General features: G+C 41.7%; 1 protein-coding gene across 2 annotated transcripts in view; it reads left to right on the forward strand.

The window, feature by feature from the left end:
• Positions 1-25,951, forward strand: part of PPARGC1A (PPARG coactivator 1 alpha) — a 115,729-nt gene that overhangs the window by 12,955 nt on the left and 76,823 nt on the right. The window contains exons 1-2 of one of the 2 annotated variants that reach the window (XM_082653224.1): positions 120-255; positions 5,195-5,374. In XM_082653224.1, the coding sequence (XP_082509350.1) occupies positions 208-255; positions 5,195-5,374 (228 nt within the window). In that variant the 5' untranslated portion in view covers positions 120-207. Of the gene's footprint in view, positions 1-119; positions 256-5,194; positions 5,375-25,951 lie in introns of those variants that run through there. The other variant, XM_082653225.1, reaches the window with a different exon arrangement.

Here is a 25,951-nt window from a genome sequence, read left to right on the forward strand (position 1 = left end):
GAGCAGCTAGCAGCACAGGAGAAGGGAGGCTGGGTGAGTGACAGCCCAGCCTACTTTTTAATAGCTTTGTCATGTGACTGGGGACTGTAGTAAGACAGGTGCCTTCAGTTCACTCTCAGTAAGGGGCTGGTTGCCTGCATGAGTGTGTGCTCTGTGTCACTGTGGATTGGAGTTGAAACAGCTTGACTGGCGTCATTCAGGAGCTGGATGGCGTGGGACATGTGCAACCAGGACTCTGTATGGAGTGACATCGAGGTGAGGTGGGGCTGGGCTCAGCACTGCAGCCAGGACGGAAGCTTCCCTCGCAATGCAATTATTCCTGTAAGAGGGGGAAGGGCTTGGGCTTGGGCGAGGAGAGGAGGCAGCAGAGTAGCCCCGGCAGGAGCTTTGGGAAGGGAATCTCAATCTTATCTTAACTCCAATAAGTTTGCTATTTTAAGGTGGCTCTGAGATACCGTGAACAAATCAAAGCTTAGCTGCTGTCATCAGGATCTGTTGCAGTTAGAAACTCTTTCCATGTGCCTTTGGCTCTGTTTCTACTCATATGCAATATTTATGCCCTAAGATATTGATATGAATCAGAAGCTGAAGTCTTTCCAGTGGTGTTTAGTGGCCTGGTTGGAAAAATGCCATTTCTATTTATAATAAGATGAAGAGAAAAATATTAAAATAGATGGGCTCAAATCTAGTCAGTTTTGACTCTAGTCTGGATTTTTTTCTTCTTCCCTCTCTGTTCATCAGAGAACCCACAGAATCCTAAATAATCCTGCTGGGCTATTTTAGATTGCTTTTCCCACAGAACACAAAACAACAAAGCTGGTTCCTTTAAAACTCCTCTATGTGGTTGAAAGCTTTGGCCAGTAAAGAAAAAAAAAAAAAAAAGCCTTACAGTGCAAGGTTTTCCATCAGCGTCAGTGGCAGGGAAGCCAATGGTTAAATCTCTCTGTACCACGGAGAGCTGCCTGAAGCCGGAGAGAGAATAGAGTTTATGCAGGACTGTGTGTGGAGCTGCTCACTGCTTGTGTAAAAATAGATGGCAATACATCAATTCCACAGTCTCTGCTGGCTACAATTCATACAGGGGGGAAAAAAGCGAGCTGGTTTCCTCGTAATCTCTGGAGTCTAGAGTGACTAGCGGGGGGGACGGAGGACCGCGGCATGTTCGCATTCAACACAATGGAATGTTCTCGGGAAGTTTGGCCAACTTGGGAAACAAGCAAAACTTTCTGTGGACTCTGGTGAGATGGACCCGAATTGAATTGCAGGGAGGATCTGAGCAGCTAACAATGAATCTGGCAAAGGGCTGGGAGAGCTTCCTCTGGGAAGCTGGGGGCACGTAGGGTAAGGGGAGGATCAAGGGCTACACGTGATTTGATTAAATAAGATGTCCATGTGGTGCTGCGATACACATCTAAAGTGAAAATAATTTGGCCAAGGCCGTCTGCGAATGCATTTTTCCTCTCTAGTGAGGCATGCCCTGGATCCTTAACTCTTCGCTGGGCTGGCAAATGCTGGCTCCGTTTGCCCTCTCTTGCCTTGGCAGATATATATTTGCAGATTGTAACTGTTCTTCTCTTGTTGTGATTTCTTGGTAAGGTGGAAGAGTTATGGATAATTCGTACGTCCTGCAGCTCTTACGACTCAGGGCTCTAAGTGGCTTCAAAGTCCTAATTGTCTTCGAGTAGCTGGAGTATCCTGCGGGCGGTTGTCTGGCTGGCACTGTGGGTCTCAGCTGCTGCAGTTTCATTTTTCCATCATGTATTCTTCCTGATGCTGCTAGGAGTTGATTGAAGAACTAGATCATATGGAAATAGGGAAGATTTCCTTCCTCGTCGGCATTCCTGCGGTCATTTTCAAATAAGCGTCAGAACCGTTTAGGACACCGGCTTTTTAATTTTGTTCTTAAGGAGGTGAGGTCTCGGGCTAATTGTCCAGCCGTGGATTGAGTTGTCGGTCAGCTGAGACGGGCCAGTCGCTTCTCTATCGCGCTGGAGGCAGCAGGCTGCTAGCAGCCCAGCCTTCGTGGTGGCAGCCCTGGGAATCACCTCCGCCAGGCTCAGATATTATGAGCAGCAGGTAGCGTAGGCCGCTTTCATTTTTTGAATCATTAATGTTTGCTGTCATCCTAAAACATATTATGCCCTTTTGCACATAATGACGGGACAGTACGTTGGTTAATAAAGGCCTCTATCACTATAGCTACTCAGAGTGCCCCGTGTTTCACAGTTTAATGAAGGTGATGTCCAGTAAGCTTACCAAGATTGATAGAGACAGTTCCGATGACATACACTCTACTAAGACTGTCATTCTTTACTGACCCCTGCCCTGCCCCTTATCCCCTGTCCTAATTTTTTTTTAAGAAGTCAAGTTCTTTTTTCATTAATGTAATTAATGTGGCCAAGTCCACTCTTTCTGCTCTCTCTCTCTCTTTAAAATTTACCATCAATGGCACAAAAACCTCCAAAAGGTTAATGGAGAATTATACTTAATTATAATGTTTCATTATCATCAGTGCAGTTAAGCTAATTTATTGTCTGCTCTTTAACTAAGAGAAAAGTCTGTTGGGGTGAAATAACGTACAATAATTAGCCTTTTGTGTTTAGTGACTGCTTTATCCTCTTAAATCTTATTATAAAATTAAGGCTGTGGTTGTGAAATAGCTGTCATAGTTGCGAAGAGGCAGTAGAATGTGTCTCTGTAATTGCAGTAAAGCACACCTGTTACAGATGTATAGGGAAGCAGTAAATATCAGAGTGTCAGATGAGGACAGTTACAGGGCTCGGACTGTTAAGTCTGGCATCATCCAAAGGCCAAATATAAATTAATAACAGGAACACTTGCTGCCACTAATGTGTTTTAGATTATCAGGATAATGCCACGTTCAGAAGCCCTGATTTTATTAGCACGTCAGCATTGGCAAGAGCACATGCACATTTTTCAATGATAACAGAAAAGCAAAAATGAGAGAGGCAGACAGAGAGAGGAAAGGAAAGAAATATGTGAATTACAGCAGAGTAAAATACAAAAAATTGATCTGATCTTTTGAATGGTTTTCAAAAGTTACTGAAAAATACATATTTCTGAAAGGTTAAAGGGTTTTGGAGAAGTCATGCCTCGAGAGGGCTGTTAAAGAGGGAGACAGCAAGAAGTTGTCCACCAGTTGGTATCAACATTCCCGAACACGGGTTCTAGAGTATGCTGTCCACAAAAGGAATTTAAGCCAGATGTAGAGATCCTACATTGTCTAACTTATTCTTTTTTGTCGTCATTTTTGTTGTTTAGGCTTTTTATTTTAAGGACTCTCCCCTAATCCTAGTGGGTTTTGCACCAGTGAAAAAGTTCCCCCCTTGTCTCTGAATTGGTCGTGTTGTGGAAGAGTTAACTGTGTGTGGGTGTGTGTGTGTTTGTGTTTGGAGGACAAGCAGTGGGCAAGTGTGGAGACTGGGAAGTGTTATGCCTGTAACAAAATCCAAACACTGTCCCAGAACAAAATCTTCTCTTCAGCCCAGCCTCCGCTCACTTATCAATCTAGTCAAGTATACGGATCTGTAACTTTGGGCTAACTCCAGTAATAAAAGAGAAAGACCGATAAAATGATAAGGGAAGAGTTGAGATGAAGGGGGTTGCCCTTTCTTGGCATTACCTTTGTGCCTGCAGTTTGGGATCTCAGTGGGGCCCAGTGGTCTTAGGGAGGAAGTGCAGGAGTTTTCAGCCTTCTCCCAGCCTCCCCTTACCAACTGCTGGCTCCATTCCCCAGTACCTACTTCTCAGCGTGCTGCTTACAAACATGCTGCTGCGTATGACCCGTGTAATGTAGCCTGCCAGGGATGACAGGGGTGCTTGAGAAAAAAAATCTGCGTAGAACTTATTTTATTCAAAATCGAAATGTCAAGCAGTATCTTTAGCTTCATGCCCAACTGCTGCCTGGATGGGAAGAACTCCCCAGCATCTCTCCTGGCCTTGGAAGGGAGGGCCATGAGGGTACCACCTCAGAGAGTGTGCCTTTCAATTGAGACCCCTCGGCTTGCAGACAGATAAAGTCCTTATGGCTCTGGCATCACCAGATCCCTTCCAAAGGAAGTTTCTGCAGGGTTCTTCACAATGGGCAGTGATGAAACAGCAGTCAGATAGCCAGTTCGAGGTTAGAAGCCCACCTTAGGAAGCGGGTCCACTTTCCTCAGAAACCCACAGTGCAGGAGAGTTAACAGACCACTTACTCTGTGCAAGGAGGTGACAAGCAGCCCAGTCCCAGTAGAGGGTATTTTAAGCCTCTCAGTATATTGAAACCATTTTTAAAACTCCAAATAAAAAATTGTTCTTTTGAATTCACTTAGAGCATAGTTTAGGAATATATAAATGATGAACAAAAACATAGTTGTGGTGTGCTAGAGTGGTTTTTCTTTTCAGACTTCAGGTGATCCCAATGGTATACACAGACGCACACACCAACACAGAAGACTTGCAAGTTACACATAGTGGAAGATAACAAAGATCATAAAAAATATGATTTTTGTCCTTCATCTCAATGGATTTATTTTTGACCTGTTTGAGAAGTTCAGAATCTCATGAAAAGTCAAGTAAAAGATTTAAATAACAATTCAAGAGAACCATAGACATGTTAAAGGACGTTGCATCATTAGTTGCTAAATGAATTTTATGGATTATAATGGTTAAAGAGAGAGTAAATGGAGAAAGTCTTCCTGGTATAGTTCTTATGGGTTTTTTTCCCTCTCATTTAGTAATCGTTTGTCTCTCCTACGTGTGATGTAATTCCAAGGTGAAATCAAATCCGTATCCTTCCCTCAAAGGGCTTATACTCTAAGAGTAGAGTGAACTTTTGCATATAGTTAACCAGAAAACAATTTGAAACTTGGTAAGTGCTAACTGTCGAAGAGGTACCAACAAATCTAAGTTGATTTCTAACTGGACGAATCAGAGAAGGCTTCCTGGAAGCATGGCATTTACTATGGATTTGGAGGTAGAATTTGGGATGGAATGGTTCTGGCAAAGTATCCTTTGGGAGCAAAGTGAGTTAAAGAATTTAGGATGTTTATTCTGGGGACTAAAACCCTGGAAACCAGCTTTGGTGGTGTCGTTGAATTAACCAGGCTTAATTCCTATCACATGCTATTGCAGTTTAATAAATTCCTGCAGTTAATGAAAGCTTTTTTCTTTCCTCCCCTGCCCCCTGCAGTGTGCTGCTCTGGTTGGTGAAGACCAGCCTCTTTGCCCAGATCTTCCTGAACTTGACCTTTCTGAACTAGACGTGAACGACTTGGATACAGACAGCTTTCTGGGTGGACTCAAGTGGTGCAGTGACCAGTCAGAAATAATATCCAATCAGTACAACAATGAGCCTTCAAACATATTTGAGGTAAGGACAGCCCTTGGTGAAAATTAATTTCTCATTGAACTTGGCTTATGCCACACTAAAATATTATTGGCCTGAAAGCATAATGAGTTCTTACTTTGCTGTCACCAAAAGACTTTTTATCATACTTAGGCACTTCCTATTTTGTGGAAAAACGATTTTGGAAAACAAATTTTTTTTTTTTTTGTGAGAATTAAGGCCCTAAGGACCCACAACAGAGTGCATCAAACTCTGTTGAAATACTAAGGGACTGTGAAAGAATAAATGACAAAGAAGAACAAACGTCTACACCTGTTTATCCCTGTGTATTTCCCACAGAAAATGGTGCCTACTGTAAACTAACGTAGAATGTAAAAGAATACATTTCTTTTTAACCAAGGCATGAGGTCTACCTTTAATTATTTTACAAAGTAGGTGAGCAGTTTTTTTTTTTTTACTGTCATTGTCATATTTATAATCGTACCTCTGATTTCTTTATATTATGGGAACTTCTAAGCCCAACTACTCTGATATTTACTTATAAATTAGTCAAAGTTAATTTACTTTTGAGTAGTGAGAATTACCTCCCAGGCTCTAGACTCTTTATTATAAGCCTACCCTGTAATAAAGAATGTTAATCTGCACCTATTAAACAGTTACTTTGAGAAAAGAAGTTCTTTCTTACAAGATCAGTCCTCATTTACTTGAAAATAAATGGTTTCTTAGAGGGACAAACTCTGGCAAGTGAATTGAGTAAAGATTATCAAATCAACGAGTTTTCAATATCACCAGCACCAGCACCACCATCATCATGTAACATTTTCTGTCTACCATGTGCCAGCCTCCAGACAAAGCACTTTAAATGTATTTTTTTATCCACCAGAAGAGACATTTCTTATACTTCAGTGTTGTTTGGTTGAAATCTCAAGTCATTAAGAAAGCCAATTTTACAATATTTATTGAGTTTTTCCAGCACCCAGCACATAAAAGGCACTGAATAAATGTTTATTGAGTCATTAAGAAAACCCATTTTACAATATTTACTGAGTTTTTCCAGCACACAGAAGGTGTTGAATAAGTGCTTTGTGAATAGTGAGTGAGTGATGAATACGGTATGTTCATAAGAGTAATAGTAATAACAAAATGGCCAACATTTGGGCACACTTTTGCTTTACGTATGTCATCGCACTCATCCCTCAAAACAACCTATTGTTTAGGTACTATTATTATCATTCCCATTTTACATATGCAGACAGTGAGTTTCAGAGAGGCTAAGTGATTTTCCCAAAATCACACAGTTGACAAAGACGTGGGATTTGAACCCCAGATGTATCTGACTTCGAAGTCTATTATCCTTGATTAAAAATAGAATAACAGTGAATTTGGGTGACAGCCATCCTTTACATACCAAGCTGCTTCTTTGCTCAATATATTTAAAAATAGAACAGAATCTTTCCTTTCAGTGTTGGTTGACTTGGAAGCAGGTATATAGCTGGTGAGCTGAGATGGCTGTAGATTCTGTTGACCACTAAGGTTTTATAATATGCCTGGAGCATTAAGTGGGTCTTAGAAGAGTGCTTAAGGTAATGGAGTGAAAGCTGGGGAGAAGGAATCAGGTGGAGGAAACACTGAGGGTTTGTGGTTAGTTATACTTTCCCAGGCTTCTCAGCCGGGTCTCAGAAAGTTCATGTGAGGACTTGGCTGGTTCGAACTGGTAAATTGAACATTCCTCATTCGGTACACTTGTCAGGTTACAGGCCCATTTTAAGTCATGCTGCATTAAGTAAACAGTACTTTTAAAAATGTCCATCTCCATAGACCTCTTATCTAAAAATCGACTATTTCATATTGGGTGAATGCCATGCATTTTGTAGAAGATGGTTAGGGAAAAACTAAAAGGTGGTTGGGGCGATGGCGTGGTGGTCAAGGCCTCCCTTGTGGGCTGGTTGCAAAAAATACACCTTTTTTCCATGGCTGGTGTCCCTGTATTTCATGTCGTGGCAACTGCATGAGGTACTTCTCATTTACACTTCCGGGAGACTGGGTTTGGCAACCAGTTATATATCTATAGATGCTTAATCTACACAAAGACACCCCTTTTGTTTTCCTATATAACTTTATACTACTGGTGGAATTGTTTTCAACCCTCTAAACACAAGGTTTATTTCATTTAATCTCTCATCAGTTCATTTTAAACCAGTGGTTCTCAACTGAAGGCAACTTCGCCTGCCTGGGGATATTTCGCATTGTTTCGAGGGATGTTTGATTTTTAGGACAGGAGGCAGAGAGATGCTGCTGGTATTTAGTAGGTAGAGACCAGAGATGCTGCTTAACATCCTATAATGCACAGGACAGCTCCCCACAGCAAATAATCACTTGACCCCAAGTGACCATACCATAGTGCTGAGGTGAAGAAACCCTGTTTAAAAAAAAAGTCGCTGCAATTTTTAGAAAACACTAAAGATGAATCCGTCAGATTTCTGAGAGAGAAAATAGAGTTAAGATACAGGATATGAAGACTTAGAAGCCATATAAAATTATCGAGATGCCCAGGGCCCCAGGACTGATATGTCAGGACTTCTCTTAGTGGCAGACAGCAAAAGTGACTGTATCAATAAGTCCCCATAACAGTTTTCTCTGACGTCACAAAGCCCATTCTTCTCTGTTGATGCCAAGGGTAAGGCCAAATGTGGCAATATTGTTACACACAGCAGCGGCTTCCTCAGCATTTGCATACAGAAAGATGCCTCTACTCTTTGCCCTCTAGCGTTAAACTCAGACATCTTTTCTATAACGAAAAAAAAAAGTGTGTTTTGAGCATAGGTGGAATTCTAAAATTGTGTCCTCCCCTGTAAAGAAACTCCATAGGCAACAGAATAACCCTTGAATGGCTACAGCCTTGCACATTGCTTCTACCAAAGCTGCATTACCCCAAAGGCATTTCCCAGCGCCTGTGACTTTAAACCTCTCACAGCGGACTTTCACCTGTGCTCCCTTGTTCTCCTCCAGTTCTCAAAACCCTGCCTCATCACATTTGTGAAGGCCTTGTACTTGAGCAAGCCCAACAGTCACGGTCTCTGCCACCTCTGATCTGCCAATAACAAGCATTATCTACCTCGGATTCCCAGAATAAAATAAGGCACCGAGCAGTTCAACACTTTTCCCTGACTCAAGTATCACATTGATGACACTGCTGGAAACTGGCCACGGGATTTCTGAATTCTCATCAAAGCGGGAAGAAAGCGGGTATTTAGAGTTACATTTAGTATTGCAGAATGTTTAAACGTTGGGAATAAATAGAAATTTCTTCCTTTGACCTCTTCCATAATTTGAATCTTAGTTTGATTTTTATGTATTGAATAACTTAAGAAGAAGAAGAAAAAAAAGAATGGAATTGAATGTCCCAATTGGGGAGACAGTGAATTCCTGAGTGGGAGAAGAGTGAGCTGACACGTAATTGTGCATGTTGGTTGAGTAACTGGGCACACAAACAGCGCTCTCTGCTTGCACAACCTATGTTTGGATGTGTAAATGCAGGTGACCACATATGATTCAGAAGCCACTTAGCAAAACAGGACTCAAGGCCTATAGGTGCAGCACCCAGTTTATCTTATCCATGTGTCAGGAAAACAGGATGCTGTCCCTGGACCGGCTGGTAGCAAGATTTATGTTTCAGAATATTGCAACACAACTTCCTTCTCTCTGTTGCTTTGTGCATTGTTTGAAGGAGGAGAATAAAGAAGTACTTTTAAAGCATGGCAGTGTGTAAAGATGGGTGGCATGGGTTAGGTTAAATAGCACATTGGCTCTTCTGGGACATTGTGGGCCACCTTGTCTCTGCTTTATTTTAACCTCTGCTTTGATGCCTCCTTGATTCCACTGAATGGGCATCTTTCATTTGTTGGTCTGGTAACTTCTGAATGCAGCTACTTGGGGTTCTTTAGTACGTGGAGAGTGAGGATGTAGCTGCCTCTAGGTCGTTGCTCAGAATACGTACTGAAGGCTGCCTTTGCTAATGGGGAGGGAAGGTCTCTAAGCTGTGGCCAGTATTCACGTTGGGTAATTACTGAAACTTGCAGGAAGGTCTGATACTGTGAACTTTTGTAAAAGAAAACGGGTGGTTTCCTGCTATCTGTCTGTAAGGTGTCCTGCTATATGCCACCGGGGAATGGCGGATGGAAACTTTCAAGAATATTCGATCATTATGGTAGGAATATAGATGACTTTACATTTTTTCCTTCGACTTTCAGTTGTATTCTAATTTTTTTCTACGATGGGCATATATTATATACTTATGAAAAAGTTAAAAACAACAGATCTTGGCTATTCAAGAGACTGGGAGCATTCTGGGAGCAGGGAACCAGCTTGTCTTGTTCACTGAAGTTTTTCTAGATGTTTTCTTAGAAAGCAGGAGAAAGTGTGTACTCAGTAAATAGTTGCAACCTCATGAATGAGTGAGTTAACCATCATATATTTATTGATGGCGTGAACTGTGTTAGTTAATGTGAAAATTAAATATAAAGCTCCAATAGATCTATTTCCTAAAGGACCTTAAATCTAGTTGGGGAGGGTGAAATCGGAAACCATTAGCAAATAATGGAAGACTGTGTATACAAATATACGTATATATGTACGTGTTCATATATATCAGTAATTGGAGAACAACGTAACACTATGTACATCCATGTATATGTGCACATGTATATTTATATGCATGGGATTATATATTATATATATTAGCAAGTGGCAAATATGGCAAGACTGTGTGTATTCATATATACATGTATACATGTATATATATGTATACATGTATACATGTATATATATGTATACGTGTGTGTGTGTGTGTGTGTGTGTGTGTGTGTGTGTGTGTGTGTATCCTAGCTAAGGAGGGAATCAGCAAGAATAACATCACCAAGGTTAATAAGAGAATAAGAGTGAAGTCTTTTCATAGACAGATTATGAAGGTGAAGAGTTTGGTTTACTCAAAGTGAAAAATGTATTAATGGGAGCACAGGAGTAAGATAGGTAAGTCTGGATTTAGGGTGGGTACAAAATTATGCCAGGCCCTGAGGACCCAGTTGCAAGTGTTTAGAGTTTCCACGATAGGAATTAGGGTGCCACTGAAGATTTTTAACAGGAGAGCAACGTGACGGGGATGGTATTTAAGGGTGATCGTTCTGATCGTTTTAAGAGCTATGGACAAGCAGAAAGTAGAGGAAATCCGACAGCAGGCTCTGCTGCATTCCAAACCCCATGCGATGCAGGTGCAGGGAAGGGACAAGGTGACAGCAGAGGGGATGGCGTCCAGGGAACAAAATTTAAGCACCTCAAAGGAAAATTCCATCAGTCCTGATAAATATGGGTTAGGTTAGGGAGGGAGGTGGCGAAGCACACTAACTCGAAAATATTCCAAAGGGAATTGGAACTTTACGGGTATCTATCTGGTTAAGTTTCTGCTCACCTTTAGGAGCTGAAGCACTTTATTGGACTGTGAGTCATTTTACAAAGGGGCTGCCATCTCCCTGCTGCATCAGGGGCAGAACCTATTTAACCCAATCCACAAATTCATGTGGTGTCTGCTTTTTCTCACTTGTCTCCTTGCAGGAAATTCTGTAGCCTTCCATGGTAATGAATTCCTGCTTCTGCCTGTGCCTGAGGTCAGGCAGACTTTTCTATGAATGGCAAACCTCTTGGAATTTTAATAAAACAAACAGAGAAAAAAATGTGTGTCCAAACCACCTCCCCTTAATTTAATCATCAGGAGAATAAATTCTCCTTTTTTATGTGGAGAGACCGAATTCATTTACAATAATCACTTCTTGAAGATTTCTGGAATTTCCAATTTGCAATCAATAAAAGTTTGTCATTTAAATTCAATTTACGGCCCACAACCAGATTTTTGCCACACTTGGTAATGACGCTTAGGGAGAATATAGACTTCAAGTAAGAAAATAATAGCCATTTAAGTGGGGAGATAATTGGCTGTAACATAAGAACATTGAAGAATGTTGAAACTCCTGGAGACTTACGGAGTATTTTAAAAATTTATGTTGTACTTCTCTTTGCATTTGTAGTCTACCGCAAAATTTCAAATTCTGGGTATAAATCAGTTAGATGTTCATCTCGGAGAGTCACAAATCAGGAAGCAACCATCTGACCCAGCCTGTGTGCTGCTTTATTTTCAACCTCTACTGTGGGCTTATCCAGCTGGGAGACTGAATAGTGTTCACGTGTGTGTGTGTGTGTGTGTGTGTGTGTGTGTGTGTGTGTGTGTGTGTGTGTTTCTCTACACACCTCAGTTAAAGACTGTTTAGACTTCTTGTCTTGATAACATCTGCCTTATCTTGGGAACATCTGGTTTATCACCCTGTTTCTTCCTCGCCATTGTGCTGACCACTGGGAAAATGTGGCTCAGGAGCTCTGACCCATGGGGCTATGTCTATTGGCATCAATCCCTACTAATAAATAGTAAGTCAAAGAATGCCAGTTAAATGACATCCTTCACCACTAACTTTCCTGATGGTTGCTTTTGTTAGTGTAAGTTGTGGTTACAAAAGATGAGGTCGGCTGCTGTTTTTCAGGGAAGTCAATCCAGTTCTTAGCCATTTGCAATGTGCAAAGTGAGGATCCATATGTGTAATTGGGCACAGTGATTGTAGAAGGTGCTAGTTTGTGTTTTGGGGATAGAGACCAACTATTTCGATACTGTTGGCACTCCAAGAAGGAGGTGAGACATTTCTTGGGCTCTTCCTACCTCCTGGACTCTCCAGTGGGTCATTGAACTAAAAATTACTCCCCCTGGATATCTTGGGAGCCAGAAAAGTGGAGACCCACACTCACAAGGAGGAAAACTTGGGGAGGAATCAGGAAGAAGTGGCGCACTGCCTCTTAGATTTATTCAAAGATATTAGTCGAGGTTAAAGTCATTAAGATTCAGGATGCTGCAGTGGACAAACTGTCTCTTTGTATAGCAACGATGTGTGCTTGCATGGTAAGCTTATACATAGTGTCTGTTTGTCCTCCTCCCCCCATCTATATGAAATGTCCTGGAAACACAGCCCAGCAGATGGCTCACCTCTGAACGAGATCAACACACAAAGCAGATAAAAAGATGAACATTAAAGACCGACAGCCAAATTGTTCTTCCACTGTTCTCTACCCCAGACTTCACATTTTTAACAAGGTTTATCTGTCCCGATAATTATGTGCCTATTCTTTTAACAATGAAAACTTTTATTGTGTGTTTTATAAAATGAATTGCCTGTGATGTAAAACAATTTTGTAAGGACCCTTTTTTTTCTTCTTCTTTAACCTCTCAGGTTACTTTCAAGATTGTGCGCTCTGAGGTATAGTTTGAAAGCAAAGCAGGGTACTGTGTTTTACTGTAGCCTGCCAAAGATGCTGAATTACAAGCAGCTAGAATGAGAGCAAGGGAAAAGGGGAGAGAGATACACAGGAAATACACACTCTTACTCTTGGCAAGGGCAAATTTTTACAAAGATAAATGACTTCTTATCCATTACGCAATTTACCCCAAAATGATAATAGGAGATACTTTCGTGCCTTTTCTCTTCCAAAATGATAGAATAATTTGCATAGTTTCAGATCCTAAACACTGATGCTGTGTAGACCTGCCCATCTCCATTACTAGAGCAAGTTATTCATTCAAGGTTTGCAGCCGGATAGATTAATGAATTACCAGATCTTGCGTAAAATGACTTGGCTTGACTTTTAAACAAGTAGGCTTTTTTTTTGGGTTTTTTTTTTTTCTGTTTTTTTTTGGCCAGTCTTGTGATTGGTGTTAATGGGCTCTTTCAAGCCCCCTCTAGAGTTGTTTTTTTGGTTTTTTTGGTTTTTTTTTTTTTTTAGAAGTCTCTTTGTTAACTATTTCCCCCACTTTTTCATTCTCTCCCAAACTGCTGCTCAGAAGCAGTTAGTTCAAGGAGGTAAAAGCAGGCCGGTCGGGCAGGGAGGAGGGAGGAGACTTAACAGCCAAATTCTTGGTGGCCGATGCCCTGCCCTGTGCCACATCAGCATGATTTATTGGAGCCTTGTCTTCGGCACAACCAAGTTTAGTGTGAGATCCTTGGTGTTTCTCACACAATGTGCAGGGCTGGAGCTCTGAACTTTGAAGGAAAGCCTCAGAGCTATTTGCAAAGTGCTGGTGCTTCGTGAATACTAAATTACATTTAGGAAATAGTCTATTGCTACCAGTTATACTTCATTTTTATTCTTGACACAGACACCTAAATCAGAGAATAGTAACATTTCAGAGATTATGGAAGCAGTTTGGGTATGTTCCAACACTATAATAGGATCAGAATTTTAAGGCCTTTGTACTATTACCAATAGTCACTTAGTTTCTACTGCAGTGTACTTTGTAGGGAATTACAGCTTTTACTAAAAAGATTAAAATGCTATTATGCAAATGATTGCAGTATGTTATTATGTTTACAAATTAACATCCATGGCTCAACACACAAATTAACTAACTATTCTATCTATGTTATTAAGGATTTAATAAAGTAACTTAATAAAAATGGGGAGCTTGGAACACTTAATAGGAAACAATTGTGATTTAACACAGAACTCAAGCCTTGTGTTTAAGGTTCTAGGTGATATAGTGGTAAAATAAAGTTGAGCAAAGCACAAAGAAGAACTGGGACCATGAGAGCCACAGCACTGCTTGTCTGAGACGCTGATGACCATGAACTAAATAGCATCAGGCTACAATATACAGTGGGCAGCATATCAATAAATCTAAGCAAAGCACACACACCACCTTCTATTAATAAATAGTTCATTGAAATGATAATCGCCCTACACTGCATGTTTGATATGTTCCATACACACAGAGAATACTTAAATTATTTGAAAATGGAGCTCAGAGCAAATTTTGCTATGGCGAGTGGGATTTAGCTGCAGAATATCGCCGTGTGATAAAAGAGGGGAAGGCTAGGTTCAGACTAAGATGGCTTTACAAACAGCCTGCAAATTGCTATTCCTGGCTGTTCATAAGAGATCATAAAAGCAAGGAGATAAGAACCACCAAGGTCTCTGAGAAATGAATGTATGTGATTATGTTATCTTGTGGGTTGGATTTACTAGACAGACTGACAACACCTTCACTTCAGTCCAACAGGAAAAGTAGAAAGAGATGTAGATTCTGAATAACAAACTTTGTTGGAGTGGGGAAGTTCCGAAACACTAGAATTAAAATCTTTCAAAAAAGATCCACGGTTCCGGTCACTGACTGCATTGCTAGATCTCAAAATGAGAGCTAAGGGTGTTACTTACTTTTAAGCAAACAAACAAAAAGGAAACAGAAGAATTACTAGAAAATCCTGCAGCAACGTAATTCATATTTCAAATATTTTTTATTTATTTTTCTTAATAGTCACATACAGATGTTGAAGACTTCTAGATAAACAGTAAGATTTTTAGGTCTACCTAAAAACAAATAATTAAATGAAATAATAAATAAACTATTATCCTTTTAGATCTACCTACAGAGGGCCACCAACTTGGGCTTCTTAGCAGCAATATCAGGGTGTACTTAAAGAAACATAGGAGCAGGGAAGCAACCACAAACTTGGTCAAGGTTTGTGCCCTTGCATACAATACAAGCAATTTATTTTGTTCCAAATAGCACTTCTGTCGTTGGGAAACTACTTATGCAAATTTGTGATATCTAGCTTTAGCAAGGCACCTGGTTCCCTCATTTCCTTCCACATTTGGATAAACTGTGTTGTTCTTCACTCTTCCAAATTTGTCCTTGTGGAAGTGAACACTTGCAAATTGGTTGAAGCTTTCTAAGAGAAAGAAAGAAAGCGGGGAAAGAAAGGAGGAAATGATTTGACCAAAAACAGTGTCTGGGACAGCTTATGATTTGATGATTTGTGGCCTTGTCCCGTTCCCAGGCACCTGCTCGAGAACGTGGTACGATTCTGTTATGCAGACGTTCCAGAACTCTTGCCAACATTCACCTGACATGACCAAGGTTTAAAGTACTGACTGTAACTTTACACAGCATAGTGGAACTGTGTGCCTGTGTGTGTGTGCATACACATTCACATTCTTTCTTTTTTTAAGGAGAAGAATGGGATACTTGCCAGGGCTGGGTGGTAAAATAATTAGTCCAGCAGACAAATGTCTTGGCCCATGTTTAAACAGAGCTTTAAGAACACAGTGTTCTCACCAGTCACATATCTAAATACAAACCAGTGTCAGCTGCCATGCAGACCAAAATGTAATAGCCTGCTTTCACATAGGTCATCGTCAGTCCATTTTGGTCAGAGTCACACTTCACATCTGTTTCTGTGCGCTGCAGCCCCTTAAGGTGGCAGTGGGCTTCGTAAGAGCACAAACAACCCAGTTATAAATTGCCACTGCTGGAGTTACTTTGAATAAGTGTATACTGTTTCATATTTATAACAGTGAGGCTTCGTAATATGCACAGTGAATATATAACACCGATCAGTTCAACAAGCATGAAATTGTATGTTGTCAACTTGTCACATAAATAGAGTCATATTCTGGCTTGCGATAATGTTGAACTAACACTTTTTCCCCCAGAATTGTCAAGAGGGTCACAAAAAAAATTGGGAGGTAGCACTTCCTTTGGGTAGATAAACAGTCAGGGCTATTGTAAAGTTGATATTACCGTTGATGGGTTCCTTTTCTCCCTTCTCTCCAAAGTGCTTACTTTTCTTGGGTGAATGCTAATTGGCTAATCTGGTGTGTTTCTTCTGTCATCCAATGGTATCATTTTCAGTCAGTGCTAGAAGGCTTTTTTTGGGTTATGTATGTGTGAGAAGCTGTTTTTGTTCTCCTTTGAAACAATTTTTTTTTTTGTATTCTTGTAGCGCAAATCAGTGCTAATTGTCATGAAATTCTCTAACCGTCTTCTGGCAAGCTCTCTGTTTCATGTGCACTCCAGTTAACTCTTAATTCATTACCAGAGCCCTGGGTCATAGTGAAGGCTGGACATTTTGATCAGACTTTCCCACGATAGAGAATTTAGAGAGATGCAGCAGAGAAATAATTGAAGCAAATGTGCAACTTACTGAAAGGAGAAGGGGACAAATGAAACATACTCACCAGTCGCTGGGGAGCAACTGCAGAGACCAGTTTCCGCGGTGGCTGATATTTCGGCACCAGAGGCATGAGTAGAAACTGATGCCAAGTACTTTTGAACTTTGGAGAAATTCTTAGAGTGTGTTCAACACTCCCCATCTTCCTTCAGATGGTCTGGAAACAGAAGACGTTGCCGGCTATCTCTGCCGTCATGTGGATTTTCCTGGTTAAGATGCCAACTTTAAAACCTCAGGACTGTGCTTTAGAATGCGTGTATTACCGAGGGGGTATGACTAACACTGATCTTTCATCCCGTATCACTTGTGGTATGGATGGGTCACATTTTCTCATGGAAGGAACCACTTGCCAGCTGAAGCTACTGGTCTCCAACTTGTGCGTAGTTTCACATTTCTTCATGCTTCTGGATTTTAACAGTTTCTCTATTCTCTCACTGATTTATTTATCCCTTCATTAAAAAAAAAAATTACTGTCAACCATTAGCATGCCCGTCTCCTTGCCACTTTCTGAAGATACAGTGATTACGTGTAGACAAGTCCATGGTACTATGAAGCTCATGGTTAGTGATGAAGACAGGGCTTTAAAATCAGGTGAGATAAGCTCTCTGATAGAGAAAGCAAAGCGGGGACTTTCCCCACCTGCCTGTTATCGCTCACAGATAATTTCTGCCCTTCTCTGGGTTGGTACACTTATCATCTTCAGAAATGCCTTCACCTCGACATGGAACTTTGCTGGAGAGCATTTCTCCTGGCTAATGGGACCTTCTGTTCCAAACCAAGAGCCCAGGCATAGGGTCCATCAAAAGCAGGGCAGTGGGACAGAATATTTGAAATTAGAGAACCTGGGATTTATGGTGTCCTACCTACCCACTGTGTGTTGAGAAAAACAGCAGTTTGCTCATTGGAATGGCTGAGAGAAGAGGAGAGGTAGTCAACCTAACGGAAGAGGGCAAGGCTGTCAGCAGCAAGTTCTCTCACCAGTGTACAATGCTGCCGTGAGTGGAACACTGAGCCCCTGGCAATGCATTTGGGGCTCCTTTGGATGAATACCGTTTTGCATCTTTTAGGCCTGTTGACATTTCTCTGTGAGAATGATATTTCAGTCCAGCTGGAAAGCCTGACACACTTTTTGTCTATATGCGACACCTTGAATATGTGGCTTTTCTACGTCTTGGAGCTTTCTTTGCACTGTTTCATGGATGGGCCTACCTGCTTCCGTGAATGAGGCAGGCACAGGAAGAATGCTCACTACCTCTTTCCTCTTCTCTCTGGAGGTACCAAGCATTACATCTCTGCTGGGCCTGATTCAATTAGATCTCTTTCACTTCCCTGTAATTCTCCAGCTTAAACTTTTTCTCCCCAGTCCTTTCCGAGAAGTTTATTTCTGATTTGAATGATGCTTGTATAGGGAAAAAAGTCCCTCTATTATAGGAATGCCCTTGGTTTTTACATGGACTCTTGGCCTAAGGACATTAGCTTCGCCGGGTGCCATCACATTTGTTCAGAGGTGAAGTTGGGGCTTCTGTATTCCAGACATAGTTCTCCCAGGTGTCCAGGGATCCTCGCCAACTCAGATCCTGTCCAGAAATGTTCTCATGTCAGGATCCTCTTGTGTCTTGCCAGCGCATGTTTAGCAGGGACACCCTGCTCTCCTCTGAGCCACCGATATCAGCTTGCCTTTTCTTTTAGGCAGTGCTGCCTGATGGGCAGGCTCGCCTCCTGTTCCCACTGGAGAAGGGTCTAGTCAAATACCTGAGCATCTGAACGCCGTGATGCTGCATGGGTTAAGTGACTTCTTACCCCGCTGGTCCACAGTTCTAGGACTCTGTGTGCAGTAGATTTGAGAGTTATATTAGGTCACGATGCCACTTTCTAGCTCCTTTAATCCTATCACCTGGCAATCCCAGCAGTGTAGCTGAGGTAGCTTCCTCTGTCCTAAAGGAATTTGTGTCAATTTCTCCTGGGACAAATCTCATCTGGACTGCTTTGCAATATTTGTTCCAACTGAAAATTTTGACAAAGGCATTCTGTCCACACACAGCCAAAGAATTTTCTGTGTTTAGATGCCTTTGGAGGTAACTGAATGTTGCCTGGTCTTGGCAGATAACTGAGTCTGGCAATCCACATAGCATGATCCATGCCCTGTTTAATTTGTCTTTGAATGGCAAATGTGTTTCTTCTCTGAGTCAGCAAAAGGCATGATACCCTCCAACGGTACTGTGTGACCTCCCTCCTGCTTTTGTGATATGGAAAAACAAAACAGCGATCCCACTTTTTTTCCTTTAGTTGCTGGTTCGTTTTTATTTCCAGCGACATGTTTCATAGCTGAAAGGGAAGATGTATGTTCCATAGATAGGATGCACTTTTACTTAATCACAGTGGTTATTTTTATAATTCATAGTAGGAGACCTCATTTCTCTGGCCATTATTAACTTAGTATTATTAATTGTCTGAAACATAGCTGAGAAACATACCATTTGTATAAATGTCTCTGAGAAGCCAAGCCAGATGAAAAAAAAAGTCATACCCTCAAACTCAATGCATTTTATTCCCCAATAAGCTTCTCCAGCTCTCACTTACCACTTGCTTCCTTTTGTTTTACTTGCAATTTACACCAATCTAGTTATCTGTGTTCTGAGCACATGGGAGATGAGAAGAAATGATTTAGAAAGTTAATGAGCTTGTAGAGGCGAGGGGTGGGAAGTAGGAACTGGCCAAAACAGATGAGACTAAAAACTACAAAAAGTAGACACTTCCTCAAAATATGACTGTCTGGGGCCATTTCAGTTGAGGGCAAAGTGCCCTATATTTCTCAGGACTATATTTCTAAATAGCTCCCTGTGGTCATTTTTACAATATCACATAATGTTACAAAAATCAGTTCTCATAATTTTTAAGATGAGGGAAATATGTAAATGATTTTGAAATCTTCCCATTAAATGCTTTAATAAAAACTCGGGTGGTTAACCATTCAGCTTCTTGATTCAGCTGCACAGGTGCCCATGTGGATTAATGCCTGATCATGAGAAATAAATGAGGCATATATGCAAACACACACACACATATTTTTACATCTAAAAGATTTTCCTGGGGTCTGGATATCATCCTGTTTTTCCCACGTAGTAGTACCTAATAGGAGAACATTCCATGTAATGTTAAACTTCATTGTATAATCTGTCAGATCACTTTCTCCCTTAAAAAAACACAACTGGTGGGATTTCCCTGGTGGTGCAGTGGTTAAGAATCCTCCTGCCAATGCAGGGGACACAGGTTCGATCCCTGGTCCGGGGAGATCCCACATGCTGCAGAGCAACTAAGCCTGTGTGCCATAACCACTGAGCGTGTGCGCCTAGAGCCCATGCTCCACAACAAGAGAAGCCACCGCAATGAGAAGCCCGCGCACTGCAATGAAGAGTAGCCCCCGCTCGCCGCAACCAGAGAAAGCCCACGCGCAGCAACGAAGACCCAACGCAGCCAAAAGTAAAACAAGACAAAAAGAACACAACTGGAAAAAATTTCCTCCAATAAAAAGATCACTGAGGGCTTCCCTGGTGGCACAGTGGTTAAGAATCCGCCTGCAAGTACAGGGGACACGGGTTCGTGCCCCAGTCCGGGAAGATCCCACATGCCTCGGAGCGGCTGGACCCGTGAGCCACAACTACTGAGCCTGCGCGTCTGGAGCTTGTGCTCCACAACGGGAGAGGCCACAACAGTGAGAGGCCTGCGCACCGTGATGAAGAGTGGCCCCCGCTCGCCGCAACTGGAGAAAGCCCACGCACAGAAACGAGGACCCAACATAGCCAAAAGTAAATAAATAAATTTATTAAAAAAAAGATCACTGATTTTTTTTTCTTGTCAGGAGTAAAGCTCTTTAGCTATAAGGCCATTGGTCAAGACAAATACAGCTCAGCAGAGTTATCCTTAAATAAGTAATTCCCCGCATTACCTTAGAAGCAAATTACTGATACTTTTCGCCTTTGTTGCTTTTCTACCCGGTCCCCAAATAAACCACCACTCCAACAATGCATAATTTATGTGTCTATATTCTTTGAGAACACACTCAATTGTATTACCAGTACTATGAGTAATTTCCCCCTTTTTTTCCCATTTTGTTTGGAGATCCTTATAAATAGAGGCTGTAGGGCTTACAAGACAATCACGAAATGCGCTGCTTGGTTTTGGGTACAGGATTTCAGATAACGTGCAGCACTGAGTTCTCTAAATCTCATTTCTCTCTCGAAACCCAAGGGAAGCTATAACTGTGTCTTCTTTATCCAAACTCTCTGGCCCAGCTCTGTCACCTTTCACCTGAGGGGAGAGAACGGACAGCGTGGGTTTCTCTATATGGACCCTGAGCTTCGGTTGGGGCATGACCCCTCATTAATATTCAAACTTTGGCAATTTCAAAGAATGTCGTCCACCCTGACTACTGTAAGCAGCCCGGCTCCCCTGGTACTTCTCACGCTTCTCCCTTGTATGAAGACATTTGTGCCTCTCTTCATGTCCCCTTCAGGAGTCATTCTTCCGTTGTTCAATTTTTCCCTTTCTCTTTATGGCTGTCATAATAGCTCCTGATACAGTCGGGCAGTGGTGACCCTGTCCATCACTCACCTGCAAGCTATTCTTGAACCAGTGGATGGTCCCTGAGGGACCAGATCCATTGTGTCGATGGTGGGCCTTTCCACCCGACCTTTCATCCAGGAGCATAAAAGCCCATCCCAGGCTGCGTGCAAGCTGGCTGCCCTGCCATCTCAGTGTCCTCCGTGGAGCTGAGCAGTGGAACGGAAAGAATCAATGCAAATGAAGTGCGGAGGCACGGACAGAAAAAGATGTGCAGTTGGGGGTTCTCAGAAATTAAATCTGTCCTCCTTTGAGTGTCAGTGGAAATAAGTCTTAAGAAATGAGAGTCCAAAGGAAATTTGCCATACACCGAATGTCCATAAACTGTATTATAACCATGTGCTACACTAAAGGCCAGTGGTTGGTTGGGTCTGTGTTCAGTGGGAACCTTCACCAGGCAAAGGATAAACTATTAAATCTCTAAACTTAAGAAGCTATGAGTGGCCCCTCTTAGGCAAAATGAGTATTATTATCACATGTGCCAAAGAGCATCTTTTCGTTTTGTGAAGGTCTTTGCACTGTGGCCATAGGGGTCTGTCCTTCCGGCAGTATCCCTCAAGCTACATTATGAACTGCATGAGGGCGTTCCCTCGTATCCTTTGTAAGTGTGCCTTAACTTGTTACCTCGTCACCTTCTCTGTGCCGAGCACAAAACTGTGCATATTTGGAATTCTATCTCTGCTGTCTGTTAGCGGGTGGATTTACAGTGTTTCTATCAGATTCAGGGAGAGGAAGAGAGAGAGAATAAAATGACCTTCCCAGCCATTTAGACCAATCCTGCTAAAAATAAGACATCTCAAAGATCTGAGAGCATGCTCTCCAAGAGATGGTTTGTAAACAGAGCCAACTGTGACAGCAGTGTGTGTGCACCTGCCAGACTAGCTGTGAACTTACCTTCTAATTCACTGAAACTTGCTCCTCAGATTAAGATAGATGGGTGGTTATAATGGCAGTTGCAAGACATGTGTTAAGCTGGTGTGTGTTGGCACAAAAAGACACTGTTGTATGTCTGCTTTGGACGTCGAGTATTCACTCCTCTCTCCTACGGAAGAGGGAATATTTCTCACACTCAGTGAAGAGCTGAAGAATTGGTACCTTTATGGCGTTCCAGAGCATCGGATTAACTCTGCCTCTGTCCAAGGGATCAGCTGTTACCTGGGAGCTTATAAAAATGCATGGCCCCAGCTTCCCATGGCCCACATTGTTCCCACACTGTGCCCATATTTCCTGGTCTGTTTTGCCTCTCTCAACAGATCCAGATTTCAAACATTTGCAGATATTTTGTTTCTGTTGTCATTTCCTTGTCAAAAATTGCAATGAAAAGAATTTATCTCATGAGGAAAAGTGATTGCCTAATCGCACACGTTTACAGTACCATAGCTCTATGACAGTTATCCTATTTCCTGGAAGAATCAAGCACAGAGGCTAGAAAGAAATGGTGGGATGGCAAAGGATGGCTAATCTCCCAAGGCGTTCAGGCTCTTCAGAAGTTGTGAATGTCTTGGCCTTGCTTTGGTGTATAGGCTGGAAACCTGGGTGCAAAAATAGCAAAGCAAAAGGATCCCCTTAACCTGAATTTCTTACCAGTTTCTGTAGAACAGTTGAATTCTTGGTCATCTTTGCTATTTTAGCAAAGACCCCAGTGAGCTGTCTTTGTTTCAAAGGGAACAGTTTACGCAGCCCATGTGGGTACCTGTTTAGGCTGACTCATGGGTTAAAATTTAGTATGCTATTATATAGGATGCTCTGATACAGGAATTTATTTCAGTCCTTCTTAAGTTGACCCATTTATTGACCATTTAAAGAGCATCCACTATGTGTAAGGCACTAATTTAGGTGCTCAGAATACAAGGACGTATTATGTATGTAATACTTAGGACACAGAGTTGGTTGTCTAGTGAAAAGACACTTAACAAATTATAAGATATTGGCATGGATTTTGTGGCAAAATTAGAGATGAAGACACAAACAGAGGAGTAAAATTGTCTGCTGAAAGGGTGAAAAGGGAGGAAAGTTTGTAAGTGTTGGTAGGTTATTTATTTGAGACTTCATCGCATCAGGGGTTAAACACACTCCTATTTACTTAGAAAATACAGTAAACTGCATTTCCCATCTCTTAGCAGGAAAACGGAATAGCCAAGAAAAAGGATGCACACATTAGGCTCTTAATAACATTTTTTTTAAATGAATCTGCCTTCTAACAAGGCCGTTCTACGTCACGCTTGGCAGTCCAGTAGCTCATTAGATTTTAACAAAAGCAGCAGAGCTAAATGAGAAGAATTCCTCAGTCAGGTACTCTTGGCAGTATCCCTGGGAGCAAATGTGACAAATAGAATCAGAAATGACTTAAATAGTCAGCTACCACAAGCCAAACTTAAAAAAAAGCCCTGAAAAGACCAAAAATGGAAACATATTACAGTTATCTGCATTCACAGTGCAGAACAAGTTTGGTCGTATTTAAGATAATTCTCTAGTGCGTGCTATTTTTAGCCCAAGGGTAAGCTCCCTTAAGAGTCTTTGGCGTTGCATCCCTTTAACCTGGCCTAACAAACTAAGCCAATAAGCTGTCTGATTTTCCTTGTCCATCCAGGAGGAAGAGAGATAGCTAAAACAAACCATTTTCAGGGAAAATGTTCAGCCTATCTTGTATTAGGAGCTTTTTTCATATAGATTTTTTAAACATGCCAATATTAAGTGTTGCCTGTCGGAGACCAAAATGTCAAACTTTGCTGTTTTGAAATTGTAGGCTCACGGTTATAAAAAGAGGATTTTATAGGCGTAGCCTAATGGAAATAAACATTACTCCATTACCTTCAGTAAAACCAAATCTTTACAGTTCAGGCTATCATTATTAATGTCTATGAGAAGAAAGAAACGCTTCCAGGGGGTTTATTTATTTATTTTTTTAGGCAAAGAAAGACTGGTGAGCTGTACCATAGCAAATGAAAGTTTTCTTAAAGCTTTCTCCTCAGTGACTTTGCAGTGTGTAATTTAAAAGCAGAAAGCAAAGAAAATGCCGTCTTAAAACACTAGGCTGGCTATTCCTAGTATCTTTCTTTCTTACATATTAACAACTCTTTGTGAGACAATTGCTCTGTCAATTCTTGTCTGTCTGTCTCTATGTAGTATATACAGACAACTCTGTCAGCTTTCTGTTGTTCACAGCCCTGTGTGTTTTTTGAGGGTGTGGGTTGGTGGGTGTTGGGTGTATGTCTGGAGGCATATGTGTGAGCTATCTCAGTTTAAATCATATAACCATATAAGGTGTGGATTACAACACTTAACAATGCATTAATTTCTACTTAGTTCATCAAAAACAATGCTGTTAACCGTCCGAGTTTAAGGTTGTTCCCAGATTGACTGGGTTATTGAAATTCAGAAGACAATTTGCCAATCCGGTATCGGGTAGATTTCAGCAATCAGTAGCCAAAAGTCTCTTGAGCTCATAGTATAAGCAAGATGGTACACCAGGTGAGGTGGCGGTTAGAAGGTGATGAAGGCAGGCCTTCAGTTCTCAAGGAGGCTTGTCACCGAATGGCAGAAGGAAGTTGCCCACGCCCACACGGTGGCAGTCAGAAAAGTTTAGGACATTTATAGAGATCCAGACACCATGCCTGGGCTTCCTCTCTTCCAGAGTGATCCTACCTCAATTAACAGCCTTCTCATAAACATGTCATTAGGCCCCTTATAAATGAATGCCCCGCCACTCCTCTTGGTTATGCATGATTTCTATCTTCCCACAGATTAGGGATTTAGGAGTTAGTATTTAACCAGAACTCAAATTCCCTGGTTCCCATTGCTTGCCCTCAGTGTCAGTAGGATGGAATTGCTGTTTTCTATCAGGAAGCTTCAGAAACACTGGCCAGTCGCATGACCATCTCCAAGGATATATTTGCTTCCTTGAGCTGCTCTATTGCCTGTTAAATGAACAAATGGTGCCTATTTCTGCAGAGCACTGGTGGGGTCTGGGCATTCTTTGTCCTGCCATTGCAGTCTGCTGCCAGGGAGGTGTTTTGTGCTTTACAAGCTCGCTCTTGATCTTTAGTCCCCTTTAAGACTGGCTGTTAATCTTTAGCACAGGCTGACTCTGCAACCCAGCGCACACCAGGTTGCCTAACTTCTTGTTTGTGTGCTCCCAGGGATCAGAAACCAGTTTGCTGTTTTTCCCCCAAACCACAAGCCTTAGGGTCACTGCCTCCGTCTCCCCGTCCTTTGTTCTCCATGTTCGGTCTGTTGCTGAGAACTTCCTGTTCTTAGGTGAATGATCACATCTTCCTCGTCATTTCTTTTTAACTCTTATCAACTTGTACTTAGTGATCACAGCCCCCTTTAGTGCTTCCCTGGTGGTGTTGTTCCCAGCTACTTCAGAAGGTATCATATCCCACACACTCCATACTTGATGATGAAACCAACCATTATTTTTCAGCTTCTTCTGTGTGTCTAGAGCTTTGCCAGAAACTATGGTACCTATAGAAGAAATATGTGGACTTTAGGGATAACCTTTTTTGGGATACACAGCTTTGTGAGGAAACAAGACCTACTCATGGGACACAACTGGACAGTGGATGAAATGTGGATGGACATTCAACAAAGCCCTATTCTAGGCACAACGTAAAATATACGAGTCAGTGATCTAGTCCCTGTGTTCAGTTTCCATTAGAAATTCATTGTCCCATAAGGAAACATGTGCTCATCGGCATGATATTAGCAAACTCCTCTAAGAGTTTTAGAATTGGGAAGAGATCCGTAAGGCCTGTGCGGGAACACAGAAGCCAGATCTTCTGAAATAGATCTTCAGAATGGAGAGAGATTTCCATCGGCAGAGAGGAAAGGGAAGTATTTCAGACATCAGTTTTCATCCCTACTACATACTTATTGCCCACCT

This window comes from Grampus griseus (genome assembly GCF_964374135.1).
Source record: "Grampus griseus genome assembly, chromosome: 4".
Lineage (NCBI taxonomy): Eukaryota > Metazoa > Chordata > Mammalia > Artiodactyla > Delphinidae > Grampus > Grampus griseus.